We start from the raw sequence: 19922 nt of genomic DNA, 5'->3' as shown, positions 1-19922 counted from the left end.
AATTGTAGTGAAGATTCGCTATATTAGATAGTATCTTGCCTGTTATAGTCGTGTTTTTCTTTGTGTACGGTAATCCTTTCGATACTTTAGCATTTAACCAAACACAAGGTTTCATTTCTATTAGAGCATAGTAGGATAAAGTAGTACTATTAATAATCTTCTGTCTACGCGCGTTTAACTTTGTTGGTAATCCTCGAGTGCCGTAGTTCTTGCGAATTTCAAACTTTAGGCCTAATTGCAATTTTCATTTCTATTTGTGCTTAGTAATAACCTATTGTAATTAGGATACGTCTGAACGTAGTTTAAAAACTATTGTAATGTATTGTAGTAATTTATTAGAAATTAAAGTGCTTATTCTATTAATTTGAGTAGTCTTGCAAATTTCAAACTTAAATTGTAATTACTATTTCTGTTTGTGCTTTGTAATAACCTGTTTAATTAGGATAGTCTGAACGTAATTGAAATTATTGTAGTGTATTATAGTAGGTATCTTATTATAAATTAGTGTGTTTATTCTGTTACTGTAAAATATTTGTGTAGTATAGTATCTGTAGTCACCTATCTGTATTAACTCTCTTACTAGAATTCTGTTGCAGTAATTAGGGTAGACTTAACTGCAGTTTAGAATCCTGTAGGCCTAATTATTGTGTATTACTTTCAGTTTTCAGTAATTAACAGCAATTTTCATTCTGTTAGAGTGTTGTACAAAAAGAAAAATCTTACAATTAAGTAGTATTGTAGTGTAGTAGTAGCTTATATTAATTACCTTGTTGTTGTGTGATCTTTGTGAACTATCCTAGACAATATTTTTTCCTTTCATTTTTGTAGACAAAATTTCTTTCCTTTCATTTTTATTTTGCACAGAATAATTTTATTTTTCCTTTTCTTCTCATTATTCCATAAACAATAGCTGAGGAGTGCAAATGTAGGAACTGTGGGTGTAGCTAGGCTTTAAGGAGTATGAGGGAGGAGTTGGAGAGTTTGATAATTAGGATTCTCTCAGAGGACAAGAAGGAGAGGGGGAAATTGTGACATTGGTCTAATGTTTTAAAGGGAAGGAGATTGCAGGCTAAGGGCTCTATTCAGGATCAGAATTCAAGACAGGTGTCTGTGAGAAATCTGTACGAGTCGCTGCAGGTAAAACAACCGAGGGAAGATGAGGAACAGGGGACTGTTGCCGAGATGTGTGGACGTATGAGGAAGGGAAAAGGTAGGAAAGGGAAATGTAGAGCAGTGGATAGGAAAAGACAAGTGGAACAGGGTCATAGAAGAGAGGAGGAAGTAGCTTCTGGAGCAGTGAAAGAAGATAGGGCTGACCAGGAGGGGAGGGGATCAACTGAGGTGGGTAGGGTTGAGGCTCTGGTCATGGGGGATTCCATAGTTAGACATGTGTGGGAAGTGTGCAGAGGAAAGGGAACCAGGGTAGAATGTTATCTAGGAATTAGGTTGAGGCAGATGTTGAGGAAAGTAGAAGAGAAGGAAGAGGGAAATGAGAGGGTGGTAGTGTTTCACGTTGGTACTAACAACGTAAGACAAGCAGGTATAAGTATCAACATAGTTGGGGATGTGTGAGATCTGGTAACTGCAGCACGGGCAAATTTTAAGGAAGCGGAGATTATCAGTGGAATACTGTGTAGGAGGGATACTGACTGGAAGGTGATTGGGGATTTAAATGAGACTGTGGAGTGTGTATGTGGGAAACTGGGAGTGAGATTTCTAGATCCTAATGGGTGAGTAGGAGATAGGGATCTGCACTCAGATGGCCTTCGCTTAAACCGCAGTGGTACATTTAAGTTACAAAATTTGTTTAGAAGGGTTATAGACAGGTACAGTCAGGGAAACGGGGTGACCTAGGTAGCGGTAATGAGGGTACAGGGAAATGGAAGTCAAGTAGGGATGACATAAAAATGTTAGTGCTCAACTGTAGAAGTATTGTAAAGAAAGGAATCGAATTAAGTAATTTTATTAGATATACTCACCAGATATTATAATAGGAGTTGAATCATGGTTGAAAAATGGATGCAGAAATATTCTCACAGAACTGGAGTGTGTATCGTAGAGATAGGATAGGAATGATAGGAGGGGGAGTATTCATTCTGGTGAAAGAAGAATTTGTAAGCCACAAAAAGTTAAAGATGACAAACATGAAATTCTAAGGGAAAGGCTCATCTCTCAAGATAATAGGCAACTTGAAGTGTTTGGAGTGTACAGACCAGGAAAGGGTAGCACTGACACTAATTCAGAATTATTTGATAAGATAATCAGCTATGTTGGAAATGATATGGAAAGGAATGTGATAGTAGCAGGTGATCTGAATTCACCAAATGTCAATTGGGAAGGTAATGCGAAAGACAGGAAGCATGAACAACAAATGGCAAATAAGTGAATGTGGGAAGGGCTGCTGATTCAGAAAGTGATGGAACCAACTAGAGGGAAGAATATTTTGGATGTGGTGCTAGTAAAACCAGATGAGCTCTATAAAGAAACCGAAGTAATAGATGGTATTAGTGATCATGAAACTGTTTTTGTCATAGTAAAAAATAAATGTAAAAGAAAGGAAGGTATTAATATTAGGACCATTAGGCAGTACCATATGGCTGATAAAACAGGCATGAGGGAGTTTTTAAAAAGTAACTTTGATCGGTAGAAAACGGTAAATAAAAATGTAAACAGACTCTGGGATGGGTTTAAAGCAGTTGTTGAGGAATGTGAAAATAGGTTTGTTCTTTTAAAGGTGGTAAGGAATGGTAAAGATCCACTATATTATAACAAATAAAGAGACTGAGGAGGAGGTGCAGGTTGGAAAGAAATAAGAGTTAGAAATGGTTATTGAAGTAAGGAGAAATTGAAGGAACTTACTAGGAAATTGAATCTAGCAAAGAAGTCAGCAAAGGATAAATGATGACAAGCATAATTGGTGGTCATACAAATTTTAGTGAAAAATGGAAGGGTATGTACGGGTACTTTAAGGCAGGAACAGGTTCCAAGAAGGACATTCCAGGAATCATTAATGAACAAGGGGAGTGTGTATGCGATGATCTTCAAAAGGCAGAAGTATTCAATCAGCAGTATGTAAAGATTGTTGGTTACAAGGATAATGTCTAGATAGAGGAGGTGACTAATACTAAAGAAGTATTAAAATTCACCTATGATAACAATGACATTTACAGTAAGATACAAAAGTTGAAAACTAGAAAAGCAGCTGGAATTGATATGATTTCTGGGGATATACTAAAGGCAATGGGTTGGGATATAGTACTATCTATATCTGAAGTACTTATTTGATTATTGTTTGCATGAAGGAGCTATACCAAATGAATGGAGAGTTGGTTTATTAGCCCCTGTGTATAAAGGAAAGGGTGATAGACATCAAGCTGAAAATTACAGGCCAGTCAGTTTGACATGCATTGCATGTAAGCTTTGGGAAAGCATTCTTTCTGATTATATTAGACATGTTTGCAAAATTAATAACTGGTTTGACAGAAGGCAGTTTTGGTTTAGGAAAGGTTATTCCAGTAAAGCTCAACTTGTAGGATTCCAGCAAGATATAGCAGGTATCCTGGATTCAGGAGGTCAAATGGACTGTATTGCGATTGACCTATGTAAGGCATTTGTTAGGGTAGATCCTGGGGCACTATTGGCAAAAATGAGTGCAATTGGAGTTGACAAAAGAGTGACTGAATGGGTGACTATATTTCTAGAAAATAGAACTCGGAGAATTAGAGTAGGCGAAGCTTTATCTGACCCTGTAATGAATAAGAGGGGAATTCCTCAAGGCAGTATTATTGGACTTTTGTTTTCCTATATATATATCAGTGATATGTGTAAAGAAGTGTAATCAGAGATAAGGCTGTTTCCAGGTGATGGTATTCTGTACAGAGTAATAAATAAGTTACAATATTGTGAGCAACTGCAAAATGACCTCGATAATGTTGTGAGATGGACAGTAGGCAATGGTATGATGATAAACAGGGTTCAAAGTCAGGTTGTGGGTTTCACAAATAGGAGAAGTCCTCTCACTTTTAATTACTGCATTGATGGGGTGGAAGTTCCTTTTGGGGATCATTGTAAGTACCTAGGTGTTAATATAAGGAAAGATCTTCATTGGGTTGACCACATAAATAATATGATTGTTAATAAAGGGTACAGATCTCTGCACATGGTTATAAGGGTATTTAGGGGTTGTAGTAAGGATGTAAAGGAGAGTGCATATAAGTCTCTGGTAAGACTCCAACTAGAGTATGGTTCCAGTGTATGGGACCCTCACCAGGATTGCTTGATTCAAGAACTGGAAAAAATCCAAAGAAAAGCAGCTCGATTTGTTCTGGGTGATTTCCGACAAAAGAGTAGCGTTACAAAAATGTTGCAAAGTTTGGGCTGGGAAGACTAGGGAGAAAGGAGGCGAACTGCTCAACTAAGTGGTATGTTCCGAGCTGTCAGTGGTGAGATGGCGTGGAATGACATCAGTAGACGAATATGTTTGAGTGATGTCTTTAAAAGTAGGAAAGATCACAATATGAAGATTAAGCTGGAATTCAAGAGGACAAATTTGGGCAACTGTTCGTTTATAGGTAGGGGAGTTAGGGTTTGGAATAACTTACCAAGGGAGATGTTCAATAAATTTTCAATTTCTTTGCGATCATTTAAGGAAAGGCTAGTAAGACAACAGATAGATAATCTGCCATCTGGGCAACTGCACTAAATGCAGATCAGTTGTGATTGATTGATAACATGTTTGTGCTGAAGGCACTAAAATAATTTAAGATAAAACACCCTAAAAACATAATGAAGATCCCTCTTCAAATTATGCAGTGGGTTGGTCCCACCTCAACAACCTCAACAACAGACGAATTGAATTTTAAATCAAATCCAATTTACAAGGTTAGAAAATAGCTTGATTTATGACAAAGTAGGAAACAAAGTTGAATAACTACAGTAAAATCTCGTTAAGATGTTTCCGCAGGGGTTAACAAAAGTGAACATGTTAAGCGAGAAAACGTACTACTGAATATACGAAGAACTATCCAACAGGGATATGCAAACACTAGATATGATCTTTTTCTGACATGAAGGCATTTTACGTCGTGTATCCGCAGGTACAGTGAAAACTATGTCTAGCATATCCCAAGGTGAGAGGAAAGTATTAAAAGGTGTGAAAAACACGCGAGAACAAATATGAAAACTTTTTCTGCTGGGGCTTATAAAATAACAAGTGCATTGAATGGTGTGAAAAACACCAACAGCAAATATGAAAACATATGCACGGTGTGGTGGTGGTGGTGGTAGTGGTGGTGGTGGTGGTGATAGTTTTTAAAGTACAACTGGGCAACCATCCTCTATATAACACTAATCAGAGAGAAAAAATGGAAGGGGTACGACACTTCAAAGAATGAAGGTGTGGGCCAAAAGAAGACAAGGGCCACGAAGGGCGTGAAAATGAGACTCCCTAGGCCTCCATACGTAATACCGTCAGGTTCGGAAAAGAACAAGAGTCGACCAAGAGAGGTCGGATAGGATAGGTGAAAGTGACGAGTCTGGCACAAGTAAGTGGATCAATGCCAGGACTCAGCTGAGGGCCCTGTGGTCGCCAACCCATGCTCCAAAGTTCAGAGCCCCTGAGGCTATGCACGGGGGCCAATAATAATATCCAAGTATTATTGCAGATCACACTCTTTCTAAAAGAAGTGTTAGTAGAAACCTTTTATTTTGGAGCAGTGGGTTATAAAACATTATTTTCTGATCACACTCTTAGACAGTGAATTGGAGGTTATATTCGGCCATGTGCGACTGCGACAGAACAGAATGGCTTTGGCCGCCATTTTGGAAACTTCGACCAAGTCAAATTGGCATAAAATCTCAAGGATAATTTAATGAAACCACCTATTTAATACTTTCCACGTTTAATGTAGTTTGAATCTACACGAATTTATGTAGACTTATCAGGTGAATTCAAATCAGAACCCCTCATTTATTTAAATCTCCACACTCAAATGCTTCATCCACCATGCCAAATGTTAAGCCTGCCCATACCGCTTTTAGAAACTCCCCTCCAATAATAGAACATACGCCCATAGACCAGACCACCCCTACTCTCCCTCCATGCCCCGCCCCTCCGTTACTGCACTGCTGAGTGGAAATGTTAGTAAGGCAGGCGGTGCCGGTATAGTCAGGTCCACCTAGTATGAATTGAACAAATCACTTTACAGTTATGAGATGTTAGTTTAATATGTTTTGTCACAACGCATGCTCTAAATTGTCAATTAAAATTTCTTTTTTTACTTCATTACAGATAATCTTAAGATCCCTCCCAAAGACCAAGCAACACATCAACGGGAATGATATTCATACAAGACTGTATTAAGTGTCTAGGATGTTCCTTCCCAATTAAGCAGCAGCCTAAAACTAAGATAAAAGCTAAGATTGTACTCTTTACAATTCCTTGTCGTCACATAAGACCCGAAGCTAAGAGGCTTATAGATTCATTTGCAACAATCTTCTTGACCAGTCTACATACAACAATCAGTTTTAAATCTCCACTTGTAGTTGGCAACACATTTCAACATTAGCAACGTTATGGATGAATATGTCTCTTTTTATGTCACACTTTAGTGCTTAGCTATGCTTGTTGTAGTACTGAGACTTTGTCTTCATGTTCTTACTTCTTGTGTTATACGTATCTAAAATAAAACCAAATATAGAAGGGCTATGCCTTTGATTGAGGTACATAAATGATACGTTTGTGATAATAGACCACCGAAAAAATAACAGTACAAAAATTCTAGAATTTTTAAACAGGGTAGACAAAAAAAAAAACACGGCACTTAACGCCCTTGAAAGGGCCTTGGCCTGCCCAGCGACCACTGCTCAGCCCGAAGGATTGCAGATTACGAGGGGTCGTGTGGTCAGCACGACGCATCCTCTCGGCCGTTATTCTGGACTTTTGAGACCGGGGCCGCCATCTCACCGTCAGATAGCTCCTCAATTCTAATCCTATAGGGTGAGTGGACCTCAAACCAGCCCTCAGGTCGAGAAAAAATTCCCTGACCTGGCCGGGGATCGAATCAGGGGCTTCCGGGCGAGAGACAGGCACGCTACCCCTACACCACGAGGCTGGCAAAACAGGGTAGACAGTTGCATGAAATTCACCAAGGAAGACGAAAAAACGGTTCATTGAACTTCCTGGATATAAACGTAACACGTACAGACTTCGGTTTTAATTTTCAGATATATAGAAAACACACACCACAGTTACAATAAAAAACTATTCCCTTCGTCCGAAATCCCATAAACAGGCATCCTTTTCCAGCCTTGTCTATATAGCCTTCAAAATACCTTTATCACCAGTTCTTAAGGAAATAATTCAGATTTATGAAAGAACTAGCTGATGTACCCGTGTTCTGCTACGGAATTCTACATTGTATACAGAATTCTAGGTTAGGTAGTGTACACCTTGTGAGCAAGATTGAATTATATTGCATAGCTATTAACGTTACCCTAGAAACGCGACAGGGAAGTCACCAAACGTCTTTTCTCATATGAAGACTGGTTTAGGGGATTTTCATTGTAATGGTAGGCCCACTTGCCTACCATGTCACAATAAGTTTGGGGAGATTTCGTTATAATGGCAGACACTCACCACCTGCTATTTTACTTCCTCAGAAAGAGTGTCTTAGTGGTTTTCCCAAGTGAAATGAACATAGATCATTACAATGACGTCAGTAGGAATGGCGCGATTAAAAACAATAACGTATGAAATACTCTATTGAAATGAAAAACCATGCATTTTCTCACTTTTACGTCAAGAACAAAAAATTATATAGGTGGGTCAAATAAGCCCCCGTATGAATGTCCTCTTTACTGAAGGACAAGTCATCGTTTTCATTTTGATTTTGTTCTGTTTGATTTTGTAAAATATGTTCATTTGTTTTGTAAAATATGTTCATTTGTCTGGCTTTGAAACATTGACTGTGGACAAAGAAGAAGAAACTTTTAGTGTCTTAATTTGGTTATTGTGTAAAAATTTTATTATGTAAATAACTGTGTAATTAGCATCTGGATTTAACCTATCTGCTTACCTTATAAACATCAGTTCTGGATCTTTAAATTACCATTTAAATGCTGATGTTTATAAGGTCCATGCAAGACTGTGCTTAAATGATATCACTGCAACTACTGGCTCAAACGTTGTCAAACTTTCATGGAAATATTCAAAAATAATCATTTCAATGGAATGTGCTACATTACAGTGAAAAATATTAACTATGCAGTATAAACTCGCCTAGTAATTTTATGGTGCATCGGAACATTTACGTTTGTAATATTTACATCTGCTTCTTGACTCGTATTACTGTCACTAACTTCACTAAGCACAGATATCGTATCCACATAACTAGATTCACAAGTAGAACTTTCTGATATATTATTATCTTCTTCACAATCACTATTCAGTAAAATATCGACGACTTCTCGCTCAGTAATAGCCTTGCGCGTGCTCATCTTTACTCACTGAACACCCGTGACATCAGTTCAATGCTATCTCTAATTCATGCGGTTAATCCCCTAAACATGACTCAAATACAGCAGAAAAGAATTCCTTCAGTTATAAAGAATTATTGTAATGCCATCTGTTAAGTTTTCAACGTACTACCTCCCTTTACCGTCGATTTGACAGTTAGGTGAGCTGGTGGGTTAAGGTAATAACTTTTGTGGCAGGGTGTCGCCGCTCGTGATTGTGCTGGTAAGATGATTCTAGCGATTTCCTGTTGCAACAGAAAGGAAGTTTCTGGAAGTTGTAAAGATCTTATCTCATCAAAAATTTCTGTGCCCTCATTGGCTAAAATAATAGGATTTCTAATTGGCGAATGTAAGAACAGCGGGTGTGCTTATTGGTTGTATCTTGATTGCCCCATTTTTGGCTACTGGCAACTTGGCTAGGGCCAAGTTTGTGTCCGTTGTCTTCGAATTCTGACTGGTGAAGGGAGTAGTCATCTCCTCTGTCTGATGGGACCTTCGGCCCTCGGAGGTGAGCACTATTTGGTGCATGGTTTTGGATTTTAACCTTTTAATGTAAATTCTTATTTTAATCTTCTTTCCGCGCCGGAGTTTGCCCGGGTATCTTCCATTCGCCAATTTTAAGTTCAAATGGCTTAGCCTTCACAGCTAGTCATAACCCCTTTGGAGGCATTCCCCTTTTCTTGATTTTTGTAAACTGTGTAATAAATATGTACATTTAATTTCCTCCAGGATTGCCTTCAGTAGTCCAGTTTGATCTTAACATATTCCCGTTTAAGATATGCACCTTATTCAGAAGTGTTTTTGAAAAGGCAGCTATTTGATCGGGCTCTGAGTTAGGATTTTTAATAACTAACATGCCTTCTTTTCCTTGCTAATGTCTTAAACTGCATGTGGTGTTATGTTAGCATGTATCGAACTTCTTTCGTTGTAAAGGAATAGCTCTACCTAAATTGTGAGCTGTTTCCTCCTGCAGAGGTTGGTGGTTTTTTTTTTTTTTTTTTTTTTTTTTACATGTATGTCCTGTGGCATAATCTTGTGGGTGTTTTTTTTTTTATATATTTGAAGCCATCTCTTTTCAGTTTCAACTCAGTTAATTTATAACTGTTAGGTTCTTCAGTCTGCTGAAACTAATTTTGTAGTTAGTAAATTTATTACTCAAAATAAGTTTTGGCAGATTGAAGAACCTAACATAAATCTCATATATCTGGAATGAAAATTGAAAAAAATTGGTAAAAAAACTACTGATCCTTTGTTGTAGGTCTTGTACAATGCTAAGAACGCAGCTCACCGAAGCAAATTTGGAGAAGATTTACCATGGACGTATGGGGATTAATAATTGTAATTATAATAATCTTAGTAACAAAAATCTCTATTCTTAGCCCTTTTTATGTTCTTTTCCTGTCGATATAACTGTTTTGTAATCATATATTGTATAATGTTAGTAATTTTGTAGACTTTAGTTCCTGGACTAGGTACTGTAATCTAGATTTTCTTTTTAAAAAAAGCTTTAATCTTTTAACCTGACGGTGAAGTCTAACTTTGTATTAATAAAACATATTCTTATAATTGTCACATTGGAGTCAGATTAATGTGTTTTAAAATTTAATTGAGCTGGACCGGAACTAAGACCCTGTCTTTACCAGTAAAGGCGGTTTGAATTTTAGTTCCCTCTCAGAAATGAAAATTCATGTAATTTCTCGACATTCATGGTATTCTAACAATCTGAGAAATATCTTTTATCCACCTAATCGATACTTTATTTGCCTTTGGTAATTTTTTATAAAATCACTAACAGTACATGTTTCGACTGCTTTGCAGTCATCATCAGCTGTATTTACATAAGCTTAGGTGTAAAAAAGGTAAAAATAAACACATTATATGTTCTTGTAATAGACTTGATACTTGATATGTTACCATATGCTAATAATAATGGGAAAATTTAATTAAATTTAATTTTCCCATGTCAAGTATCAAGTCTATTACGAGAACATATAATGTGCTAATTTTTACCTTATTTACACCTAAGCTTATGTAAATACAGCTGATGATGACTGCAAAGCAGTCAAAATATATACTGTTAGTGATTTTATAAAAAATATTTCTTTGATTGTTAGGTTATCATATCGATACGGACATGAAGTGGATAGTTTGTAATTAATGGTATTTTTATAATAATGAAAGTACAAGTTCATCTCATAAACAAAGCTGGACCGCCATCATAATTTCTCATGCACCCAAAGTCTGAAATGGGCACTTTGGACCTAACTTAATTGTTTGATGGTAGTTTATGCTGTGCTTTCCTCTCTGACTGTTGTTTTATTGCTCTGCCTTTGTTGTTGTGGAGGAATCACATTTGGTTGTTACCATATAGTTTGTGTTAGCTCCTTACTAGGAAGTCTTTCTCTGGTGTATTATTATACTGAATGTTACCAATAGCTGCTAATAACAATGTAACCTTTTTAAGTGCTGAGTTACCAATTTACTGTTTGCTACCTCAGTGCTGAGTTTTTCATATGTGTGTAAATAGGTTTTATATCAAGAATATTGGGTATTAATCTAAATGCACTTTTGTTTAATTTATTTTTAGAAATACAGTAGTTTGAAGTTCTGTGTAGGCTTCAGTAAAACTGGTGTTATGAAAATGAAACTTTTACAGTATACAATAAATCCCTGTTTATACATTTCTCACAAGTTTTTTTTAAAATTTTTGTTTATCATCTTCTTTCCTAGTATTGGGCTATGTGTCCCATTACGGTCTTGCATTTTTTAATTTTTTTTTGCAAGACTTGAAAGCAATCAAATGTCCTTCCGACGGGTTGCTAGCCTGAAGGAAGTGAGACCTTTGGTGGAGCTGCCACCTCCCAGCTAATGGACTAGCTGAAATCACAGCATTTCCTCCGTAATTGATGTAACGGTTATACCGCTGTGACTTGGTCGATAGGGTTTCGTCGGTGGGAACAGGTTTGTTCATCCCGGGCAGGTGAGGTTAACAATGTACATATATAAGGAACTCTGTCCCCACACCACTACCACAGGCTGACAGCAGCCCTCAAGCTGACCCTTGAGGATTCTAAATGCTGTTTCTTTGTTCGCACCTCACCAATTTTAGTTGCACATTCGTTGGAAAGAAAAAAAGTTCACCTAGCGACAGCTGTCATTAAAAATAAATCAGCGGCAGACTGATAGTTATTGCAAACAGTAGTACATGCACCTGTACATTGCTCCTAAGCTCGACCGATGTTTCAGTTGTTGAAAGTACGAATGAGGCCACCGAAGACAGTGACGATGAAGATGTGCCTAATGATTCACACCAAGAATTTGGCAGTGTTAGGTGCAACATTATGTTACATCAAGCAGCAAGTTGAAACCATGCCAACTCATTCTATGTTTCTTAGAAGATGATGCGACATTCCTGTTAAAAGAAGGCTGGCGAAGGGTCATTTCATCTTCTTATTTTTATATCCTGAGACTATCTTGGTCAGGCAATCCCTTACACAGGTGATATACAGTATTACCCCTCTTTTACACTTTTCAAGGGACCCAAGGAATACTGATGTAAACAGGGGGAATGTGCAGATCGTGGCAAACAGCTGGTGTTATGTAAAAACGCTCTGGAAAAGGATGAAAAACATTACCCAAATACATATTATTCATTTATAGAGTATTTTAATCTTAATCCTATTACAGTACTTACTTCAAACAAAGGTCTAGTCTTGAGGTCCTACACCATTGACACTACATTGCCTTTGTAATTCTGCTCATCCATTGACCACGAGAAGGCTACCAGTAGGTAGTTAAAATATTGTGTAATACAGTATACCAACTCCTCAAAACTGAAAGAATTATCAGAACTTGCATAAATAAAAAGTACCAGGTTGAAGGAGCCTCCCCAATGAAACTGTCTATCGAGAGATTGACCCGGTTACCAGCACGATGAAGAAGAAAAGAATCTCTTATTTCTTTCACATCCTACGATTACCAGAAACAGGATTTTACGACAACTAGTGATGAGAAATCTGGGAAAGAAGAAAGGAGGGCATTGGATCAAAGAAATTCAAGTGGGTCTCAAAACAGTTGGACTCGAAATTACAAATGCAGAGAACAAGAATAAAATTACAACCATTCTTAAGAATCACAAATTTTCAACTAAAATGATGCAGAGACGGCCTGTAGAGATTTCAGACAAATTAAGAACACTGCAATCAGAACGAATAAAGAAGTACTGGACAGATAAGAAGAATCAAACAACACAACCTTCAAAGAAAAAGTGTACATGGAAGACTCAAGTAGTCCAATGTGGCCAATGAAGTTAATAATATTAATAATATTTTAATCTGGTTATCTTTCTTAGAATGAATATGGAGTTATCTAACATGCAATAAATTTTCTTTCTCTGTTAACAATATACTTTTTAAATCCTTGGTAGGCAACCAGCTCTTCAGATATTATCATGCGTTTTGCATAAATTTATTGAGTAGGCAGCTCGCTCGTCAAATTTGTCGTGTGTGCTGTCCGGTTTGGTCATCACGCCGTGGTTACTCAAAACGTTACCATACAGGTTAGTTGTTCAATTTTTTTTCCCGTCTCGAACAGGCTGATGTGGCGTAAATGGCGGAAAGCATAAAATGTTGTAAACATAAATTTGAGGATTTGAATACATTGCAAGCGTAGGGAATCTGAGGGGACCAACAAAAAAATGTTGTAAATGACAGGAAAATGTAAAAGCAGGATAATACTGTTATAGAATTCCTATGCATTCTGATAACAATCAAGAAAAATGATCAGCAATTGAATTGATGAAAAATATTTTGTGTTTATCACCTTGTTGTTGGAGAAGAGCCATCTAATATGTCCCCACTGGTTCCAGCTGCTGTTTCAGTACTGGAATCCGAAATAAATGCTGAGGTGGAAAGGCTGGTTTCATCTTCTGACAGCTTCTTCATTGCTTTTTTGCATTTCATCCTCGTGTGGAGATGGTGACCAACCAGTACCAGAAAGATTCCCTCCAAGTGAATTATAGCCTTTGCCACCTGAATCATGTAAACAGAAAGAGATGTATGGTTCAGCCAAGATCTCTTGTTACTTCGTGGCATACAATTTCTTTTGCTCATATTCGGATCGAAAAATCTCTATCACTATTGCCCTCATACTCGCAGTACTGTCAAACTGTTCACCGCGCATTATCAGAATGAGACATTCCAAATATGGCTTTATTGCTCTGTGCATTGTTGTTAACAATACGCTTACAATCCAGATATAACTGCATGTTAATAATGGGTCAAAACAACCCTTTATCGTCCTTACAGGTATATCCTGCCCTCTTGATAAGATCAGGATACAGTGAGAACTGAATAAAATGATGGAGTATGATTAACATCAGCACAAAAACCTTATATCTACTAGGAAACAATATGTGTTAAAGGTCATTTTTACCCCTGCCATCCTTCTAGTGTTAAACTTGGTCGTGTTAGCCTATATCTAACATAGGGGAGGTATGGACTAGATTTTTTTAACTCAAACATTTATTCACAATTACCCTTTGATTGGTTTTTATTTCGTAATTTGCGATAGCGTCAGTCCCATTTAGCTTGAATTATTGTGGCTCTGCTGTATTGGAATTTAATTTCAGTGATAATAATTATAAGACTAGAAACGGGAAATGAAGAAGAATGTTATTAGTGTTACATCTCTCTAACTACTTTTGTGGGTTTTGGTGATGTCGAGGTGCCAGAACTTTATCCCACCAGAGTTCTTCTATGTGCCAGCAAATCTACCAAATGCAAGGCTGGCGTATTTGAGCATCTTCAAGTACCACCCGACTAAGCCAGGTTCAAACCTGCCAACTTGAGCTCAGAAGGCCGGCGCTCTATCATCTGAGCTACTGAGCCCGCCTTTCAATTTAGTGCTATTTATTTATCATATGCCTTTTAGTGCTGGGAGTGTCAGAGTACATGTTTGGCTCACTTGGTGCAGGTCTTTCTGTTTGGCGCCCACAGGCAACCTGTGCATCTTGATGTGGGATGAAGATGATGAGGTAGGGAGAGGGTGAATCCGTGTGTCATTACGTATCCTACTCCTGTCAAATAACACCAAGGGATCTGCTCAAAGCTTTACATCTCCATCCGACAGACAAATCATATTTGCATAGCCTGCCTACTTCCTCCAGCGAGTCAGTGCTTCTTCAACAGCAGACATTAGAGATTTACTTCTTTGCCTGAGGTCCTAAGTCAACTTAAAGACATCATATTGTGACAAAATCATAACCATATTTTTTGTTATTATATGTATTTTAATGTTAGAAATATTCGTGCAACATTGTCTTTGTCTGGTATATGTATGTTTTTAGTTATCACATAATCTGTTTAATTTTTATTTGGTTGAAGATGGCCACTAAGTGGTTGAAACTAGTCCCTAGACTGATGTAATATTATTTACTTAATATATTGTATTGAAAAGGTCTTGTCAATTTCTTATAATTATACTTCAGTACAGAACAAAATTGAAATTTATAACTTACAAGACAAATCACTATCAACAGTGTCGTATGCCCTCACTCCATACGAGCCCTATGGAGAGGTTTCGGAATTTTAATGCAGGCTTTCGGCATGCAACATTCTGATGGTGAGAATTTTTTCGACCAGCGGGATTCGAACAGGCTAACCACGGTGTTGACAATATAGACTTCGACGTCTTAATGATCATGGCCACGAGGCAGGCTATTTTAATGCTGTGACCTATTATCTTTATACAAGCTAAAGGGTCAAACGAAAAATTATTTCCTAAAATCTGTAAACTAATACATGTTGCCCCTACCTTACAGGTAGAAAAGTTAACATTTTAACCAGTTTGGTAAGGATTTTTTTTATCTGATATTATAGAAGAGTGTGAAGAACTTGATAGTTGTTCCACCGTGTTTATTTCCATTACAGATGAACTCCACCTAGAGATGATAAACGTCTATAAAAAGCTATATTATTTACTTGTGGAAGTTGAAGGCCAAGCTCATGTAGAACAACCTATGTGCTGAAAAGATGGCAGAACATGCCCGGGCTTGAGTCAGCCTCATGAGTGTACAGACAGAATGAAAAATAATTAAGTTCTCATACACTGTCCATAGACGTGCAGCACTGGTGGACCAACCACACCAGTTATTTATGGATGGACGTAGTGCTCATCGTGTTAAAAGGAATTTAGAATTTAAGAAGTGTTTACAGTTTTCTGTCGTTTTCCTTATGCCATATTAAGAAAAGGTACTCTACCATTTTCTTTTTTAACTTGGGTCACTGGTCCAGCTCTGAATATTTATTGTAAAATGTTATTTTTCTGTGAAAAATTTAATGTAAGATGTTGTGTACTAATGGAACTGACTGGCTCAAAACTGCAGTTTAATATAAAGGCATTACTTACAATGAGTGAGATCCATACATGAGAAAAGGATGTACATTGATCTACTTGAAGATGTAACATGCATGTTTGGCCTTTGTTATCTGAGAGTGATTCTGTGTTCTCGTAATGATTTTTTTTACTGGTACTATTTTTATGTACTGTATTCAAATAATTTAGTTTCTTTCTCAAAGCATAATAACAGTAATGTTTGTGTTTTAAAAGATATTATGCTGATGAAACACTGATATATGAGAATGTTTGTGTATAGAAATTATTCGGGATTCATTCAAATTTTAGAAGCGTTTCTTAACATTTGATTGCTTTTCTAACGTGTAACATGACTTGTAAGATTTGTGTGAATGTTACATTATTGCAGAAAGTTTTACCTTTTCTGAACATTCCCATGTAACATTGGCCACTCTATTTTTAGTGCACACTGTGATTTGGTTTTGCACATTAAGACTCGGAAAAGAAAGGAAGCCAAAATACTTTTCATTTGTGCCATTTGTTTCATACATTCTTCAAGTATACACTCCATTTCTTCCCAGGTATCATTTGTCATTAGTTTATTGTAGTGATAACAATTTTGTGGATCTCATAAAATCTCTTGTGAATTTTTCTGTAAATTCTATAATAATTTTCTTATTCCATTGCTTGTTGTGCACAGATTGACTGAGTGCTTGTTGCTCTATACAAATTTTTGTACAGACTTATAATGTAATTGTCAAAGGAATTTACTGAAAAACTGGCAACCATGTGAAGGGCAACTCTTTACAAAGCTCGGCTTGCTCAGAACCTGTACTCGCTTGCATGTGCTTGGTGTTACATTTCAAGTAAATGCTCAAGTCTGTCACCAGTTTCGTGTGTTAGGTTGAGGTAAAGCAAATGAAGTAGCTCTTAATTCCAGTAATTTCATAAGTTGGTTTTTGCTTTCCAGAAAATCTTAGGCGAGAGTAGTACAGAAATCAGCGGTTATGACCACTGCTTTTGGATACCGAACCCCAACAGACAGTCTCAACTGATGGTTGGCGAGTGTCATCTATCTGAATTTGTGAATTAACTAGTTGGATTTCTACAGGGATCACTGTTGATTCATGCACAGCTGTATAAGTTGAGATGTATAGAAAGAGGCGAATAGAAAGAATTTCTGTGATGAGTAACCCCATTAGAAATTGACATGTTCATTGGAATAGCAGGATTTCAATTAAAAGTAGCAAGGACTGTTCACTGATTTAGTGTTTCTCTGTTCCTTTGTCGTGTGTCCTGTCACATAATCTTGTGGGCTTTTCATTTTTGTGACGCTTGGATGTTGCTAAAAGTTTGTATTTGAATGTTCTTAGCTGACCATGCTCTCTAGGGTTAGCAAGCCTTTCTTTACTGGGAGGCCCTGGGTTTGATTTCTAGCCTGGTCATGGAGTTTTACTTCGAACCAAGGGCTAGTTCGTGTCCACTCAACCTACTTGAGAACAACAAAGGAGCTACCTAACTGTGAGATAACAGGCACGGTTTAGAAATTAAAGAATTACTCAGACAGGATTCATTGTGCTGACCACGTGTCTCCTTGTAATCTGCAGGCTTTCAGGCTGAGCAGGTGTTGCTTGTTAGACGTAGGTCCATCAGGGCTGTAATGCCATTTGCTTTGGTTTCATTAAAATAGTCGTAATATTTAACCTATAGCAAGAACAACAGCCTGCTGACTAATTGAACAAAGTAAAAAATGTAGACTTTATCTATTAACTACAAACCTGAAGTTTCACATGACTGTTGTAATTATCACATGAAGAACTAGCTGCTTGGCTGAGGCAGTAAAAGTTTGTTCAGTTTCCTTGGAAAGGTGTGGGTATGATTCCCTGTATGGAATTCGCAAGGTTTATAAATGAGTCGGTTTGTACCAGAAATTAGTACCAAGTTAATTCTTGGGCAAGTTCATTAAAACATAATCTAAAAGTGTATCTTACTCTTGAACTCTCGTCAGCAAATATTTTTGTTATTTCAAGGTACACATTTTGTATTTACATTTTTTCATAATATAATAAAGAATAATGTTAATCTAAGCCAACTGAATTTCCCTTACAAGTAAATAAATGAAAGTCCTATTACTATTCAGTTAGCTGACAGGAAACAGATCTTATTGCTGTGAGCAAGTCAGCTCTGAGAACATAGACTGATGAGAAACTTTACCATAATTGGTGCTTTTATATATTCCTGTATTGACATTTATATACTTACTAAAAACTATTTTTAGTAGTATTCTGGTTGAATCTGCCTTGTCAATACATTTTCTGTTAATAAACTTATTTATTCATCGTACATGCTTCGAGAACATTAAACATTCTCTTTATCAGCGATCATCAAAGTCTAGCTTAATTACAACAACAAGGAATAAGAATGTACTTAAGTGCCCTTTCTATAAATAACTCATATATTACTTTCATAGTTGTTGAGAATGTAAAATTTTCCATTTTTGTCATTGTGCTAGTTCTTTTGTGCTGATTGGGAACTGTTTGTACAAGAGTTGCAGAACTGCAGGAGACTGAATGTGCACATTATCATGTGATTCTTTTTCTATTTTCAAGATGTTATTTAAAGAGAACTTTTTTGTCATTTACATTGGGCAAGAAGAGAGCTGTGTTTTTGCAACTCACAGTGAAGGTAGGAATCTTTCATTTATATTATAGACTAGCTTTTGTCTGCAGCGCCGGCCCCATGGTGTAGGGGTAGCATGCCTGCCTCTTACCTGGAGGCCCCGGGTTCGATTCCCGGCCAGGTCACGGACTTTTACCTAGACCTGAGGACTGGTTCGAGGTCCACTCAGCCTACGTGATTAGAATTGAGGAGCTATCTGACAGTGAGATAGCAGCCCCGGTCTAGAAAGCCAAGAATAACGGCCAAGAGGATTCATCGTGCTGACCCCACGACACCTCGCAGTCTGCAGACCTTCGGGCTGAGCAGCGGTCGCTTGGTAGACCAAGGCCCTGTTTTTTTTGTTTTTTTTTGTTATTTTTTTTGTCCACAGCTTCACACATGTAGAAATTAATTTTTTGGCCATTTCTAGAACTGATGAACAATTGCAGCATGTATGGTGCTAGAATTACCGTATGTACGGGTGTAAGGATATTAAAATCAAGGCTATCAGTGAAAGATGTTAAGGGGTTTAGGTAGAATAGCTGCATTTTACACAGCAAGCAGAAGGCAAGAAAGTACCAGACAGAACCACTGTTATCAGCAAGAAACCGACAGACGACCTGGACGTCGTATCGGGAGGTTCGTGAGGTAGTCACTGAACTAGTTCGCTTTTCTCTGACTGAGAGGTAGTATTCTTGTGGTTAAAAAGGTTATTTTGCAGCTCCTGCTAGAAAAAACTAATGTACGGACAGACACTACTTATTATATAAGTAACATTGTGTTCAACATTCTAATTTCTTTATGATCCTAGTGTTCTCAAGAGAGAGACTAAGTTCGTAGTTATGCTATGATAAGTTAATATTGATACTGAATTTCTCCTTCTGTTATATATGAGGGATGTGGGGGTCTCGACTCAGATTTATACAGCTTGCTTCTTCAAGACAATTAAGTTCAGTACCCCATTACACAGAGTTGTGTCTTGTCAGTTATGTAATGTATAGTGTGCGGCTAAGTGGAGTGAGGCGTAGTTGAGCTGGTGGCGAGTGAATCAGAGATGAACAAAGTCCTGTCCATGTGCTGTACTCCTGTGATTAACAATATATTATGAAAATCAAGAGCAGAATTCTTCCAACGTATTACTGAAGTGATCTAGGACTTCAATCTCTACCTCAATAATAATCATAATCATCATCATCATCATCATCATCATCATCATGGTATTTTCATTTCTTTGCTTCTGGAACAAGGTAAATCAATTTTAGGGTCACAGTCCCCACAACGGTAGTCAGAAAGCACCGGGGTACTAAAGAGTGCAATGGAGAGGCAGAGAAGAACAACTTATTTTGAATGGTCACATGGGAGAGTTTACCACTTCTGGGTTGAAAAGTAAACAAACA

General features: G+C 37.4%; 1 protein-coding gene across 8 annotated transcripts in view; it reads left to right on the top strand.

Annotated features, from left to right (window-relative positions):
- The window catches only part of HDAC6 (histone deacetylase 6), a 458923-nt gene that overhangs the window by 437555 nt on the left and 1446 nt on the right, over nucleotides 1–19922 (top strand). For 6 of the 8 annotated variants that reach the window (XM_067152104.2, XM_067152101.2, XM_067152100.2 and 3 more), the window contains one exon: nucleotides 9773–11198. In XM_067152104.2, coding sequence (XP_067008205.1) covers nucleotides 9773–9847 — 75 coding nt within the window. In that variant the 3' untranslated portion in view covers nucleotides 9848–11198. Of the gene's footprint in view, nucleotides 1–9772; nucleotides 11199–15443; nucleotides 19715–19922 lie in introns of those variants that run through there. The other 2 variants (XM_067152103.2, XM_067152102.2) reach the window with 2 other exon arrangements.

The sequence above is a fragment of the Anabrus simplex genome, chromosome 8, assembly GCF_040414725.1.
Source record: "Anabrus simplex isolate iqAnaSimp1 chromosome 8, ASM4041472v1, whole genome shotgun sequence".
Taxonomy (NCBI): Eukaryota; Metazoa; Arthropoda; class Insecta; order Orthoptera; family Tettigoniidae; genus Anabrus; species Anabrus simplex.
The sequence above is the reverse complement of the archived record's forward strand: the minus strand, read 5'-3'. Positions and strand labels throughout refer to the sequence as shown.